Here is a 17,377-nt window from a genome sequence, read left to right on the forward strand (position 1 = left end):
AGCAAACAAGATTCTTGGTAAAATATCAGATTCCTCTTTAATGAGTAAAAATTTGCTCACTCCATATGTACAGGGTTTGCATACTTATTTCAGTGTTCTTGGCTTTCTCTATGAAAGGGGAAAATTTGAGGTTCAACAGTAAGTTGTCCAAAAAAATGTATAGACATTCACGTAGCATAGCTCTAAAGAAGTGTGGTATTATATAACAGATGGAAGTTTAATGGAGTAAAACACAGTTTGTAACAGGTTCATTGTTTCATATGCTCTGGATCACTAAATTGGCAGGTAGAGATGAAAGGTGTATTAAAATGGACATCCTGAAAATTATAGAATTCTCTCAAAGGAATAGAGCCTTTAATTTTGAATTATACAGCTAATTTTAATGAATTGGAAGCCATAATGCATAACCTTTCCCTCATGCAGGAAGAAACTGTGAGATGTGTAAGGATTTCCATTACCGGCAAGCAGGTGCAGATCTTTCCGCTGTCGATGTTTGTAAAACCTGTGACTGCTACACAGCAGGCACCGAAAATAATAGCCTCCTGTGTGATAAGGTAAGTGATCTCAACACAAAATATCAACAAATGTTCTATCCGCTGGTTGGCGTATCAGTAACATTAATTACAAGATGTGCTTAAATGGATACTGCTTTATATAAGTTGCTGTAGTTCCTCCTTTACAAAATGGTGGCTGATTCATACTGAAAACTGGAAGGCTAACAAGACTTTGTAAGCAATCTGAGAATGGCGTTAGGTGCAGAGCTTTGTCCTGCAATCAGGAGTGAATGTAAAATATACACGTACAAATTTTCAGAAATAAATATGGTTTTGAGTGCCCAACTTGAGCACCATCCCTCTTAAAATCTGGGCTCTTTAGGGTGTCTCAGGTGGTGCACTCAAAAAATTGATGCACCAAAAATTACTGGTCAATTTTGAAAATGTAGACAGAGTCCAAATTACACTAAAATTTAATTAACTTTCCTCCTGATATGTAGACAAGGATTGATCTCCATATAAGTCACCATGTTCCTCTTGTTTTGAAAAATAAAAAGGAAAAATAGGCATCAGCTATGCTTCTTGAGTCTTTGGATCTCATTTACAAGAAAGGCATATAGTCTGCTAATAAATCTTACTGTGTCTTTCAAAGTACCTACTGAGTGCCTGTTAAAATGGTGCTCAGTCACAGTGTAAGAATGATAAATCATGGGATTGAATCCAGCAACATGTTATAAAATGCTGGGTTGGTGGTGTTTTTTCCTCATACCTGCATACGGAAAATAAAGTGAGCAAGAAAACACAAGTGACATTCAAGTCTTGCATATGCATTGCGTTGAAAAATGCGTTGGCACAGTTTTTTTTATCACATTGTACCAGAATTCTGACCCTGAACTGGCTCTGATAGGCAGTTTTGCAGCGGCTTTTTTTGTCTCCCCAAATGTAATTTTAAAATCTGGAACCATTTCCTCGGTATATTTCAACATATGTTGTTATTTCTTTTCCATCGACGGTTAACAACTTCTTCATAAAATAATCCATTGTAACATTTGTTCTATAATTTGTTTTACTTTTGTTTATTTTACTTAGATTGTAAGATCTTTGTGGTAGCGTTTTCTTTGTAGTCTTGATCCTACAAATGACTCCTACAAATGGTACGGAAAACTATGTGACTTCATCTGCCTGTGCAGAGCTCATTGCAGGGCTGCTGTCTATCTTTGTAAAGCCACGTGTAAAGTTAGAGCCCTATATTTTAATAATGATAATACCCAATAGCTACAAGCAGAAACAGACTCTCTGATCTCCATCTTCTGAGGATGATGCTTCTTAACTACAGTGCAGAAATGAAAATCTTTTAAAACTCCAGAAACAATATTAGGACCTCACACTGTTGTAAGGCACTAAAGCAAGGAGGAAATAAATGAGAAATTAGAGACTAGTTTTAACATTCGCTGTTGCTGATGATTTGTTACTCTAGTCTAACAGTAACTTGGGGTAATAATTAAAGGTGGTAAAATAAATTCAAAAATTATTAACTGATGCAACATCATCATCACTGGCGATCCTTCAAGATCGAGGATGATCTTTTTCACAGGTTTTATTTTTCAAGGGTCCTTTGGTGACTGAGGAGTTCAATCGTTGAGCCACAGGCTCATTGGCTGACATTGTATGTGGTGTTGGAAGACAGGTTTGGGCCACAATTGCTGCGTAGCAGTTGTCTTTCCTTTTTTTTTTCTGGTGTTTTTCTCTAACTAGGGCAAGGCGATTTTCCTCAAAAGTGGATGCTCCCTCTCTGACAAGTCTTTGCCAGTTATCTCTATCCTGGGCTGCTGTCTCCCAGTGTGTGGTGTCAATGCCACATCTCTTGATGTTTATCTTGAGGGTGTCTTTATAGTTTGTCTTTCAGCCTCCCCAATTCCTTTCTCCTTTGGTGAGTTGGGCGTACAGCAGTTGTTTTGGTAAGCGTATATCAGGCATGCGCACACAGTGCCTGTTCCACCTCAGCTGGTGCTGGATAATCAGGGCCTCAACACTGAAGATGTTGGCCTCTGTGAGGACACTGACATTAGTGCGGCGATCCTCCCACTTTATGCTGAGGATCTTCCAAAGAAAGTGCTGGGTGCTGGTGTTCCAGGTTTTTCAGGTGTTTTCTGTAGGTCACCCACGTTTCACAGCCATAGAGGAGAGTTGGGATTATAACTTCTTTATAAACTAAAAGTCCAGTATGTGTTCTGATGTTGTGATTGTTGAACACCTGGTGAGATAGACTGCCAAAGGCAAGGCTGGTATAGTGGATTCTATGTTGAATCTCGACATTTATGTCTGCCCTCTGTGAGAGATGGCTGCCAAGATAGGCAAAGAATTCTACATTTTCCAGTTCTTCTTTGTCAATGTAGATCTTCCTTGCTGGGTCTGATGATTGACCGGGGATTGGCTGGTGGAGAACTTTTGTTTTGCCAATGTTCAGAGTTGGCTTTAGGCTTTTGTAAGCATCAGAGAAGCAATTAAGAGCTGTTTGAAGATCCTCCTTTGAGTGTGCAACTATGGCACAATCATCTGGGTACTGGAGTTCAGTTATTGTTGCCGATATTACTTTAGTTCTGGCATGGAGACGAGAAAGTTTGAGGTTGCCTTCTGTCCAATATTGGATGCAAATGCCCTGCGGTAGACGGTCTTGGGTTAATGTTTTCATAGCTGAAAAAAAGGGTGGGTGCTACTACACAACCTTATTTTATGCCAGTTTGGATGACAAAGGGCTCAGAGGTAGAGCCACTGCACAGGATGGAGGCAGTCATCTGGTCATGGAGGAGTCTTACAATGGTGATAAATTTGGCTTCGGCAGTGTCAAGGTTCCTCCCCCACTCTGAACTCTAGGGTACAGATGTGGGGACCTGCATGAAAAACCTCCTAAGCTTATCTTTACCAGCTTAGGTCAAAACTTCCCCAAGGTACAAAATATTCCACCCGTTGTCCTTGGATTGGCCGCTACCACCACCAAACTAATACTGGTTACTGGGGAAGAGCTGTTTGGACGCGTCTTTCCCCCCAAAATACTTCCCAAAACCTTGCACCCCACTTCCTGGACAAGGTTTGGTAAAAAGCCTCACCAATTTGCCTAGGTGACTACAGACCCAGACCCTTGGATCTTAAGAACAATGAACAATCCTCCCAACACTTGCACCCCCCCTTTCCTGGGAAATGTTGGATAAAAAGCCTCACCAATTTGCATAGGTGACCACAGACCCAAACCCTTGGATCTGAGAACAATGAAAAAGCATTCAGTTTCTTACAAGAAGACTTTTAATAAAAATAGGAGTAAATAGAAATAAAGAAATCCCCCCTGTAAAATCAGGATGATAGATATCTTACAGGGTAATTAGATTCAAAAAATATAGAGAACCCCTCTAGGCAAAACCTTAAGTTACAAAAAAGATACACAGACAGAAATAGTTATTCTATTCAGCACAATTCTTTTCTCAGCCATTTAAAGAAATCATAATCTAACACATACCTAGCTAGATTACTTACTAAAAGTTTTAAGACTCCATTCCTGGTCTATCCCCAGCAGAAAACCCGCATATAGACAGACACACAGACCCTTTGTTTCTCTCCCTCCTCCCAGCTTTTGAAAGTATCTTGTCTCCTCATTGGTCATTTTGGTCAGGTGCCAGCGAGGTTACCTTTAGCTTCTTAACCGTTTACAGGTGAGAGGAGCTTTTCCCTGGCCAGGAGGGATTTCAAAGGGGTTTACCCTTCCCTTTATATTTATGACAGGCAGCCAAACTTTGACATGATTTTCCACAGACCCTAATGATTGACAGAGTCAAAAGCTATGGTCAGATTGATAAAGGCCATAAACAGCTCCTGGTGTTGTTCTTGACATTTTTCCTAAATCTGCCTGGCTGTGAAAATCATGTCTGAGGTGCCTCGTGATGATCTGAAGCCACACTGGACTCTGGAAATACTTCTTCTGCAAGAGGGAGCAGGTGATTCAGTAAGATTCTAGCAAGAATCTTCCCAGCAATGGAGAGGAGGGCAATGCCTTGATAGTTGCCACAGTAGGCCCTCTCTCCCTTTTTGAAAATACAATACAATAATGAAAGAGGCTGAGGCATGAGCTTGAAGCTGTGATTATAAAAAAAGCAAGAAAAAAAGGGGAAAATGGGGGAGACTGAGCTGCTCAAAAAGGCATCAGTAGACTGCTGCAATAGAAGCAGGGCAGAGAGAAATGATTAAGAGGCATTAAAAATAGATTAATAAGGCTGTAGACTAAGGGCTTAAATGAATTACATGAAATAGAAAGGCATCATTGAAGGAAGTGTTTCCAGGTCTGACCCATGGAAGATGGAATCATAAGGAATAAGGACCCTACTCATGAAAATTAATTGTCACATCACAATGATAATTTTCAAGGAAATACGCTAAAAACGATATAGAATACAGTTTCACTGCATAATTTACCATTTCCTGCAATTCATCAATGGTTTTTTCTTCTGCACAGAACTAGTTATCTGTCATCAAGCTCTAAAGAGCTGCGGAATTCCAAAAGGGAACATTTGAATTACCCCAAAGCATATTTACTCATCGTGTACAAAAATATGCATAGATAAAATTACCTTACCTTCATTAACCCTTTCACTCTGCTCTTGATGGGAAATGTGAATTTATATGTGTTGTATTTTTATTTGAATGGATTCTGAATGCTTAGAGGGCAGTAGGTAGTGTACACTCACAGACTGCTATGTTCTAGTAACTGTGATGAGGTGTTCACCCCACACTTGTCCTGAAAGGGTTAATGAAGACAAAGGGAGGCTAATTAACCCAATAGGACACAGCAGAGAGGAATCAGGTGACTAAGTAATTCCCTGACTGAGGTAGCCCAACTGAGGGGGAACAGCTGTGCTGGACTTACAAAGGCAGGAAATTGGCAGCAGAAGGAAGCTGCTGGGAAAGTCTGCAGTCACTCCCTGGGAGAATGGAGGTGTGTTTGGGCTGACAAACCCAGAGAGTGGGGAAGCAAGGATGGTAGGAAAGGGCTCAGGGAAAGGCAGTAAGGTCTAGAAGACAACAGACCTTGGCTGCTGGCTAGAGGATCTCTGAGCTGGAACCTGGAGCAGAAGGTGCGCCCAGGTTCCCCTGCCAGCCACTGAAGGAGTGGCACCTATTGCAGTGAATGGGAAGACTGCCTAGGACTGCTGAAGGAAGACTTTGTTACCCTGGAAGGGGAAAATGTGTGGAGTGACCTGGCTGGGAGGCTGTCACGAAGAGGCAGCAGCAGCTTGTGGAGTGAGAGAGGTGCTGCAGACCCAGAGAGAGAGGTGGAGAGATGGCGTACAACTGCAGGAAGGGTGGTCAACCTGGTAAGCTATTCCCCAGAACGACCAAGAGGGAGGTGCCACCCTAGCGGTGAGTGGAACACCCTGTCACAGTACTTTTATTTACATTTTAAGGAACAGATTAAACATAAAAGATGTATTTTGGCCTTGCAAACCACAGCTGTGCTAGTGGAAATTTGGAGGAGCACCATACCCAATGGCAGTGGCTGAGACATTTTGCTGTGGAGAGAAAGTTTCAAGGGAGACAGGTGCATACAAGAGACAGCAGCTACACCCTTTTAAGGCATCTACATGTGCCCACTCTTGACCAGCAGTCAGTCTAGAAGAGATGTGGAGAAATCCACAACCTATTTAGAGTGTCTGGTGCCACTGGTAATGCTATAACTTTTCCCTTGCACTCAGAAAGCCTTTTAGATGTCCTGTGAAGAGGGAGAATGAAGGAAGAAATGGATTCCATCTTCACTCTCCCAGCCTGCACACACATGGGAGAGCTTCCAGAGTAGTCCCTACTATGGTATTTCCTATAACATCTGGAATTGGAAATTCATCTCTTCTGGCCCTCTCTCTCTCCCTCCCTTACTGCATAGCCATTTCCCTTGCTTGTGTTTCACCTAACCCACTTTACAATCTACTTACTTGTTCCAGCACACGCAGCAGTTTCATAGAATCATAGAATATCAGGGTTGGAAGGGACCTCAGAAGGTCATCTAGTCCAACCCCCTGCTCAAAGCAGGACCGATCTCTGACTAAATAATCCCAGCCAGAGCTTTGTCAAGCCTGACCTTAAAAACCTCAAAGGACGGACATTCCACCACCTCCCTAGGTAATGCATTCCAGTGTTTCACCACCCTCGTAGTGAAAAAGTTTTTCCTAATATCCAACCTAAATCTCTCCCACTGCAACTTGAGACCATTACTCCTTGTTCTGTCATCTGCTACCACTGAGAACAGTCTAGAGCCATCCTCTTTGGAACCCCCTTTCAGGTAGTTGAAAGCAGCTATCAAATCCCCCCTCATACTTCTCTTCTGAAGACTAAACATCCCCAGTTCCCTCAGCCTCTCCTCATAAGTCATGTGTTCCAGTCCCCTAATCATTTTTGTTGCCCTCCGCTGGACTCTTTCCAATTTTTCCACATCCTTCTTGTAGTGTGGGGCCCAAAACTGGACACAGTACTCCAGATGAGGCCTCACCAATGTCAAATAGAGGGGAACGATCACGTCCCTCGATCTGCTGGCAATGCCCCTACTTATACAGCCCAAAATGCCATTGGCCTTCTTGGCAACAAAGGCACACTGTTGACTCATATCCAGCTTCTTGTCCACTGTAACCGCTAGGTCCTTTTCTGCAAAACTGCTGCCTAGCCATTCGGTCCCTAGTCTGTAGCGGTGCCTGGGATTCTTCCGTCCTAAGTGCAGGACTCTGCACTTGTCCTTGTTGAACCTCATCAGATTTCCTTTGGCCCAATCCTCTAATTTGTCTAGGTCCCTTTCTATCCAATCCCTACCCTCCAGCATATCTACCACTCCTCCCAGTTTAGTGTCATCTGCAAACTTGCTGAGAGTGCAATCCACACCATCCTCCAGATCATTTATGAAGATATTGAACAAAACCGGCCCCAGGACCGACCCCTGGGGCACTCCACTTGATACCAGCTGCCAACTAGACATGGAGCCATTGATCACTACCCGTTGAGCCTGACAATTTAGCCAGCTTTCTAACCACCTTATCGTCCATTCATCCAGCCCATACTTCTTTAACTTGCTGACAAGAATACTGTGGGAGACTGTGTCAAAAGCATGACTTGCCCTTGGTGAATCCATGCTGACTGTTCCTGATCACTTTCCTCTCCTTTAAGAGCTTCAGAATTGATTCTTTGAGGACCTGCTCCATGATTTTTCCAGGGACTGAGGTGAGGCTGACTGCCTGTAGTTCCCAGGATCCTCCTTCTTCCCTTTTTTAAAGATGGGCACTACATTAGCCTTTTTCCAGTCATCTGGGACCTCCCCCGATCGCCATGAGTTTTCAAAGATAATGGCCAATGGCTCTGCAATCACATCTGCCAACTCCTTTAGCACTCTTGGATGCAACACATCCGGCCCCATGGACTTGTGCTCGTCCAGCTTTTCTAAATAGTCCCGAACCACTTCTTTCTCCACAGAGGGCTGGTCACCTTCTCCCCATGCTGTGCTGCCCAGTGCAGTAGTCTGGGAGCTGACCTTATTCGTGAAGACAGAGGCAAAAAAAGCATTGAGTACATTAGCTTTTTCCACATCCTCTGTCACTAGGTTGCCTCCCTCATTCAGTAAGGGGCCCACACTTCTCTTGACTTTCTTCTTGTTGCTAACATACCTGAAGAAACCCTTCTTGTTACTCTTGACATCTCTTGCTAGCTGCAACTCCGGGTGTGATTTGGCCTTCCTGATTTCACTCCTGCAAGCCCGAGCAATATTTTTATACTCATCCCTGGTCATTTGTCCAATCTTCCTTTGCAATCCTTTTCCTGTTCCCACTGGAATGCATTGTAATCTCTTCTAGCCTGCTATATGGAATGGGATGGAAGAACTTTCCCTCTCTCATTTATCTTCAATTATACTTCCTTTCAGGAAAATTTGGAAGTGCTGCAACAACCTCGTCCCATTCTCTTTTAATTTCCCTTCTCAACTAAGGGTGTCAGGTGGCTTTATTTTCTCCACTTTTGCTTATTTGTGAGACCATGTAATAAGTGTGTCACATGCAGTAGCTGTGGTAAGAGATTGCTCTTTACTACACATTCGGGGGCAGGGTTACAAAAGCTTATACTCCTGTCACATGGTAGGGGGCCAGTATCCAGTCCAGTGCCTTATATTACCAAGTAACGTTGGCAGGATGATGTGGGAAAATTTCACTCCTTTTGCAAAGCTGCACCTGGAGGCCTGATCCTGCATCACTAAGTCAACGGGGGTGGGGTGGGCTGGGGTGGGGTGTTTGCCCAGTCATGTTAATCCAGGTTCTTTCATGAGCATTACATTCAGATCAGAACAACTTTTGGATGGGCCCCTCAAGCAAAAATTTGAAGTATGGTCTCCTTTCCACCATCATACTTCTTGTCCCCCCTCCCTATCCCTCTATCCGTTATCTTCTTATTATCATTGCCCCCCAGGCACAGGCCTCAATTCTCAGTTACACTTGGGCTTATTTATACAGCCAGTGAAGCGTTAAGGGGCATTACTGTTACTAAGGCTTCAGGCCACCATCTCCATTTTGTCTCTGCCCCATCAACATGTCACTAAATGCACTTGCATGATATGAAGCCACGTACCCCATTATTCTGTCACATGCCACAATAACTTTGAGAGTTGCTAGTGCTCAGGGCATTTGAGATTAAGGCCACTTATTTAAGTGCCTAATGATAGACTTAAAAGCCTAACTTTAGGCACCCATTTTTGGAAACCTTGTTTATATGTATTTAATGACCTCTTTAGTTTAAATTTAATCTCATTGAAATAAAATGTATGTAGGCTCCTAAGTGCCTAAATCACTTTTGAAAATTAGGTGCCATGACAGAGACCCTTTGGCAAACTCATTAGGCCAAATGTCTTTCTGGGTCTGTATCCATAAGGAGGATCATGTAAGATATCTATAGAAAGCTCATAACAAGGTATATAATCATTGTGAGATGTATGTACAGGTAATATTTAAGGACCAATGTAACTATACTGAAAGTATGCTTTATGGACTTTGAGTAAAAGTTGGTCACCAGGGGATAATATATTTCGGGGATGGCCCATTCGAGCAGGAGTGAGTTGTCACCCCAGCCTGGTTAGCCAGTGGTGGAATGCAAAGCTCGATTATCTAGTGTTGCTCCATCCCAGGACTTTAAAGGGAAAACCATCCGAGGGACCTGCAAACAGTTGAAAACCCTTGGAGGGAAAAGGGGACGTTACAACAGACAGGAGATCACCCTGTCTGTGAATAAAGACTGATTCAGTATTTGGGAGGGTGGAAGGAAGACCCTTTGGATCCTTTCACTGAGGAGACTTCTTGGGGAGTAGGGATGTTATGGAAAACTGGGCTTCTGGTTCCCATGAAGCCTGCCAGCTCTGCAACAGACTGAATGCTGGGCGGAAAACCTACTTTAATAGATAGGAAAGGTAACTATTAATGTGTAGAGCCAACTTTTGTGGGTTTATGATTTTTTTTGGTATTCTAATCGTTTGTTTCCACAACTCTCTCTTGTTTTTAGTTAACTTTCCTTTGTTAAGTAAACTTGCTTTTTACTTCTTGTAAGTGTCCACAAGTGCTGTGTGGTTTACAGGAGCAGTAATTTAAAGTGAAACTGGTAAATTAGAGGTATACTGCACCCTTGAGGGCAGGGGATTTGGGATTTCTCTGAGTAACCAGTGTCAGGGGCTAGATATCACAGGGGAATGCTTCAAAGGGACGTGGGGACTGTGGTGCACCTATTGTTAACCTGCAAGGCAAAGACAGGGCTGGCATAGCCCGGAGAAGAGTGCTTGAGTGACTGAAATGCTGGAGGTGTTAGGGAACTAATAGCCAGCTAGGCGCAGGCAAGACCCCCTCACACTGGAGGCAGGGGATAACAAAGTGACTCACAGTCCTGGGTGCCCCAAGAACTGTCCCAGGCACTTTGGACAATTTTATCATAAATGATATAAAGGATCTTTTCCGTCTTTAATTTTTATGATTCCAATGACTGTTTTGTCATAGTTTAAAACAATTAATGCTTGTATATTTTTATTAACGGAGCTAAAAAGAATAAACAGAAGAATAGCACCATGTATAGTTTTGCCATTCAGTAAGCATTTGTAAAATGTTCTAATATAATATATTGAAAGATTCCACACGCACCTTTCACAAATTGCGGCTCATAATTTCAGGGTGAAATATATCCAAGCAGCAAGAAAAATATTTCAGAAATTTACTTCTTTGAGAACTCTTGATGGCTATTAATTCCCTTTAAAAGACAGTTAAGTATACAATGCTAAGAACAGTATATGGGGGATTTCTTTACTGTATTGCTGTCTTGAGCATTAAAAGGATCAAGGGTAAATGTATTTCAGTTCTGCTGTATAGCAGACTTTAGAACTTTACCTTGCTGTATGTTCCTTAGAGATTGTTCAGGATACATTTTGGAGCACTTCTTCTGAACTACATACATTATTTAAAAGCATCATGAAAATCTAGCTAATGGATAAGACACAGGAATTATTTCAAAATATATATGTATATAAATATATTTTTTTTGTCATAAACCACTGTGACTTTTCTTTCTTTCTCAGGCGTATTCAGGATATCTGAGTAGTTTGATAAATAGCACCAATTGAACACATTGGAACTAAAAGATGCATTATGATGTACATTATTCACCTCATATTTTTCCATCCATGACATTCATGAATGGCAGAATCCCCCAAAATTCTGTGATGTCATGGAAAAACCATCTTACAAAGGCAGCTTATTTATGTATCCTCACTGTTTAGTTGTATCAGGTCCTAGGTGACCGAAGAGAACTTGTGAAGGAGTGATGTACAGGATGGAATAAAGAGGAAAAAGAAATGATGCAGAAATTAACCGATGCACAACCAAGACCAACTAAGGGAGAACATGTATCAAAACCATTTATATTGCATAATATTTGAAGCATTATTGAACATTGTGGGTTTTTAATTACACAAGGATCAAGCATTTTGATCTGACGAATCAGCTGTTGAGGGAGTAGACGATATATGATGGGAGGTTGATCTCTGCCAAAAGATGTTAGAAGCCGAGGTGATAACAGAAATTACTGGATAGCTCTAATATGAATTCTGGTCTAAAATGCATGTACATAACAAGATTATTTTGAAAACTGGTATTCTCCTGTGGGCGGGGTATACTTAGGGAGAGGGACAAGAACATCCATTGAGATGAATGGGTCAGTTCACACCTCTGAGCTATTGTGTCAGGCTATATTCATTTCCCTGGCATGTTCCTGATTCATCTGAGAACATCTTCATGGAATCATAGAATATCAGGGTTGGAAGGGACCTCAGGAGGTCATCTAGTCCAACCTCCCTGCTCAAAGCAGGACCAATGCCCAATTTTTGCCCCAGATCTCTAAATGGCCCCCTCAAGGATTGAACTTGCAACCCTGGGTTTAGCAGGCCAATGCTCAAACCACTGAGCTATCGCTCCCCCCATTCTTATTGAAAGAATGAGCCATTTCATACCTCTGCAATCCTCCTTTGCTGGAGAAGGTTGTGCAGAGACCCTTCCCCCTACACTAACTCCTGAAGTGCAGTCTGGAACACGTCCTCCCTTAATTCCCCCTTGCTGCCTTCAGCTGGTAGATATACACCTCACAGCCTATCAGTTACCACTTGCCTTCCTCCCTGTAGTCCTACTGGAGGCATGGAGAGGCCAGAAGAAGGGCAGAGCTCCTAACTGAGTGTCAGTTAGGTTCCAAGGAACCTTTTGTGCCCCCTAATCACACCCCCTCACTACTAACATTCCTCAAAAATAAAGGAAATTCACTTCTGAAAAATTTTAACTCTGAGTTAAAGTTGCCCAGTAGTGCTTCTGCTGGTCATCAAACAGACCTATACTTAAACCTCTGAAAACCAGGGAATAGAGTTAAGGGAAAACAAACTTGAATCTCTGAAAGCCAGGAAATTTTGGGTACACACCAGCCCTGTAATGCATTGTTAACTCTACTTTCTTTTAGCAGAGCCCCAATATACGAGTAACATATTACCCATGCAGATGCTACAGAACACTCAGGTAGCAGAGCACATTAAACACGGTACAACAAAATCCAACACCGTTTTGCTGACAAAATTTGAGTTTAGATCAGGAATAGTGAATAGGAACTACCTACATCTGGCTTACATTCAAACACCAAGCATGCTCCACACAAACCACCCTAGGCTTCCAAAATATTATCATCCATTCACTGTTGTTCTGTGGATTCCTTCTGAGATATTGCCTTCGCTTACTACTCACTTAGTCAAGGAGACCAGAGTCATACATACCATTAGACTGCTGACCATCCCCAATGGCAAAAAGAAACCTGGTGCTCACATTCTTAGTTTTTTCTCATGCTTACCCTTACTGAACTGTTTCCAGAGGCTCTTCCCAGCTCCAGGGGGGCTGAGTTAAGGTTGTTTTGCAGGGCTGGTATGTACCTTAACTCTGTAGTTACTGGTTTTCAGAGGCTTAAGTGTAGATGCATTTGATGTTCTGGAAGGATAAGAGGCACTGCTTGTCAGGATCATGACCAGGACGTGAGTGTTCAGGCATAATGGTTAGAGCCATGGGGGTGGTCAGGCTTGGGGTTTAAAGCAGAGTATTGAGCTAGAGTCAAGAATCAGGGCCACAGGACACTTGGGATTGTAACTGAGATTAGAGCCAAAGGCAGAGCCAGGGATCAGAAACTGAATGCCAGAGGCAACGGGCTAGCAAGAGATGTGGTCAGGAAGTGGAGCCAGGGGTATCATGGATGGGTGAGGGCAGGAGCAGGGTGGGCAGGTAGGCACAGGCTGGATGGAAGTAAGAGCAGGTGCAGGAAACAGGATTAAGCACAGCTGTGACATGGAACATGTTGAGCAGCCAGTGAGCTCTGGGTACCGCTGGATCAAGCAGTAGTTTAGTTCCACCAGTCAGGAAGTGCAGTCCATCCAGCAGCCCCTGTCGTGGTCAGCTGTGCTCGATGTGTTGCTAGGAGACTGACACTGCTGAAGCTGACTCCTGACACTGCTGGTCAATCTTAACTCTGTGTTAACACAATTTTTGGGTAACAAATTATACATTCAAGACAAATAGGGGCTAAAACAGATCTTCCAATTGCTTTTTGAGGTAGTGGGGAGCAGAAAAGTATATTGTCATCTGACCTTTTCTTGGTAGGACTCCATCAGAACACTTAAAGATGTTTTAGAAATATATGAAAATCTGCAATAGTGCCTTCTCAATCAAACTGGAGGCTTGTCTCATCTACAAACACGTCTTCCCTCTTCACCTATTTCAAAACCTTGAAAATCAGGGTGGGAGAAAGTACGTCAGTGGGTGACTATAGAAACCTTCTGGAGGCACATACCCATACTTCTGACCCCATAATACCAAACCTGATGAGGCTTCCTCTACTGTTAAATATGTTCATTCAAAATCCCAGTTTTCATTACCTCTTGTTTAGCTACTGAGAGCGATGATTACTGTTTTAACTGGTTTCCTGGCTTTAATCTCCTGTATTGATTACAAGGTGTTGGATAACTTTGAAAGGTAGTGCTACAGTAGGAGGAAGAGATCTTTATAATCTGGTCTCTAGTGGATTGTATTGACTGGTCTAGAGAGAACTTAAATTACACCTAATGTTCAACCAATATTCTCTTTCTTGGAGAGCCTGTGTTTACTGTTTTGGGCTCTATCTCTCCTTGCTAAAAGTGAGTTCTTGAGTGTACATTTTCTGGCATTGAATGTTGAGAGTACTGCATCACCGCTTGGCACTCAGTACTACCTGGCACGTTAATTAAACTTAAATCTTGTCTGTGGTACTGGTGCTCCTTCCCATTCCTGGCACTCACTACCCTGTACATTTCACTAGTCTGCATGGGACTCCTCTGTAATTGATACAGCCTGATGAGGTTTTGCTGTACATTTATTTCATGCAGTATCCTTGGTTTCTAATCATGTTGTTGCTTTTTTTCCCCTGTAAAATTTGGTAAGCCACAATAGGTGTCTCTGTCATCAATACAAAGAGGTTCTACTGTATAGTATAACGTACGATTTTCTTTTGGAATGTGTTTGGATAGAACCTTCAGGCACAGTTTTTGCATCCAATATTTACTATCAAGCCTAGAGATGCTGTATTTTCTCTCACTCAGGTTAATGATCCTTAGATCTACACTGTACAGATTGGAGGATCTAAATAAATAGAAAGTATACTGTACATGGAATATTTTTGTAGCTTTGACCCAGCCACCTCAATCCTCATCCTTTGTTCTAGTTTGGCGTTGGATTTGGGGTGAAAAAACAGAAAGACCTTGGTCAAAGAAGTTTTGAATTCCATGGGAGATAATTTCAGTATAGAGCATTACAAGAGGAATGTTAATGTCTTAGAATATTTTGTTTCTCCAGTTTGAGCCAAATCCTGCTTTCTTCACTCACATGAGTGTTCACATAGAAGTAAATACAACTACATGTGTGGGTGAAGCAAATAGCTTTGGCCCTATGCAGTTAATTAATCCTTCTTAAATGACCAGGCAATGGTGTATCAATTCTACAATGCTGGCAAATTATGGAAACAGTCTGATTCTTCTCTTATCTTGTAAATCTGGAGTAACTCTATTGTAACCAACTGTTAACAAGGGGGCAGTTAGTTCCATAGTATCCAGAAACCGTCCCATCCTGCTCACATGGGGTATTTAGCCTTATTTTGGGTCAAGTCCTGTAATCTTTATTCCATTATCATTTAGCCAGTACTCCCATTGTAGTAAATAGAAGTGCTGTCTGAACAAAAACAGGGGTTCACCTTTAGAAATTATACACTATTTTGTAATAGCTGCGGATCAGATAGTACTATCTGTTTTTAAGCAGAAATTTCCATTTGTGGAATAGGGTCTTGTATTTGTAGCTGGTCCCTGTGCACAGACTAAGCCTGTCTCCCCTGGACTGGAGCAGACAAGTCCAATCCAGCCAATTAAAGAAGGCTGGGCTACACCTGGGCCTACAAAGACCTGTTAGTGGGCAGTTTGGGGATGGACTGCCACAGGTGGTGCCATGGGGAGGGAAAGCCACAACGGAGTTCTGGCAGTCAAGGAACTATGGTGTGATTGGAATAACAGAGACTTGGTGGGGTAACTCGTGTCTGGAGCACTGACATGGATGGGTATAAACTGTTCAGGAGGGACAGACGGGGAAGAAAAGATGGAGGAGTTGCACTGTATGTAAGAGAGCAGTATGATTGCTCAGAGCTCCAGTATGAAACTGGAGAAAGGCCTGTTTGTGAGTCTTTGGGTTAAGTTTAGAGGTGAGAGCAACAAGGTGATGTCACGGTGGGCGTCTGCTATAGATCACCAGACCAGGAGGAGGAGATAGATGAGGCTTTCTTCGGACAACTAACAGAAGTTTCCAGATTACAGGCCCTCGTTCTCATGGGGGACTTCAATCACCCTGACACCTGCTGGGAGAGCAATACAGCAGTGCACAAACAATCCAGGAAATTTTTGGAGAGTGTTGGGGACAACTTCCTGGTGTAAGTGCTGGAGAAGCCAACTAGGGGCCATGCTCCTCTTGACCTGCTGCTCACAAACAGGGGAGAATTGGTAGGGGAAGTAGAAGTGGGTGACAGCCTGGGCAGCAGTGACCATGAGATGGTTGAGTTCAGGATCCTGACAAAGGAAGAAAGGAGAGCGGCGGAATATGGGCCCTGGACTTCAGAAAAGCAGACTTTGACTCCCTCAGGGAACTGATGGGCAGGATCACTCAAGGTGGCTAATATGAGGGGAAAAGGAGTCCATGAGAGCTGGCTGTATTTTGGCCGCTGGCTGTATTGAGGGCGCAGGAACAAATCATCCCAGTGTGCAGAAAGAATAGCAAATATGGCAGGTGACCACATGGCTTAACAGAGAAATCTTCTGTGAGCTTAAACACAAAAAGGAAGCTTACAAGAAGTGGAAACTTGGACAGATGACTAGGGAAGAGTATAAAAATATTGTTCAAGCACGCAGGGGTGTAATCAGGAAGGCCAAAACACAATTGGAGTTGCAGCTAGCAAGGGATGTGAAGAGTAACAAGAAGGGTTTCTACAGGTATGTTAGCAACAAGAAGGTGGTCAGGGAAAGTGTGGGACCCTTACTGAATGGGGGAGGCAACCTAGTGACAGAGGATGTGGAAAAAGCTGAAGTACTCAATGCTTTTTTTGCCTCTGTCTTCACGAATAAGGTCAGCTCCCAGACTACTGCACTGGGCAGCACAGCATGGGGAGAAGGTGACCAGCCCTCTGTGGAGAAAGAAGTGGTTCGGGACTATTTAGAAAAGCTGGATGAGCACAAGTCCATGGGGCCAGATGCATTGCATCCGAGAGTGCTAAAGGAGTTGGCGGATGTGATTGCAGAGCCATTGGCCATTATCTTTGAAAACTCATGGCGATCGGGGGAGGTCCCAGATGACTGGAAAAAGGAAAATGTAGTGCCCATCTTTAAAAAAGGGAAGAAGGAGGATCCTGGGAACTACAGGCCAGTCAGCCTCACCTCAGTCCCTGGAAAAATCATGGAGTAGGTCCTCAAGTAATCCATTCTGAAGCACTTGGAGGAGAAGACGGTGATCAGGAATAGTCAACATGGATTCACCAAGGGCCAGTCATGTCTGACCAACCTGATTGCCTTCTATGATGAGATAACTTTCTCTGTGGATATGGGGAAAGCGGTGGACGTGATGTATCTGGACTTTAGCAAAGCTTTTGATACCGTCTCCCACAGTATTCTTGCCAGGAAGTTAAAAAAGCATGAATTGGATGAGTGGACTATAAGGTGGATAGAAAGCTGTCTAGATAGTTGGGCTCAATGGGTAGTGATC

The 17,377-nt window shown here is 43.0% G+C and overlaps 1 protein-coding gene across 1 annotated transcript in view; it reads left to right on the top strand.

Moving 5' to 3' along the window:
* USH2A (usherin) overlaps positions 1-17,377 on the top strand; it is a 568,735-nt gene that overhangs the window by 77,555 nt on the left and 473,803 nt on the right. Inside the window, exon 10 of the mRNA XM_077811946.1 lies at positions 424-554. Within this exon, the coding sequence (XP_077668072.1) occupies positions 424-554 (131 nt within the window). The remainder of the gene's footprint in view (positions 1-423; positions 555-17,377) is intronic.

Source organism: Eretmochelys imbricata, chromosome 3, assembly GCF_965152235.1.
Source record: "Eretmochelys imbricata isolate rEreImb1 chromosome 3, rEreImb1.hap1, whole genome shotgun sequence".
Taxonomy (NCBI): Eukaryota; Metazoa; Chordata; order Testudines; family Cheloniidae; genus Eretmochelys; species Eretmochelys imbricata.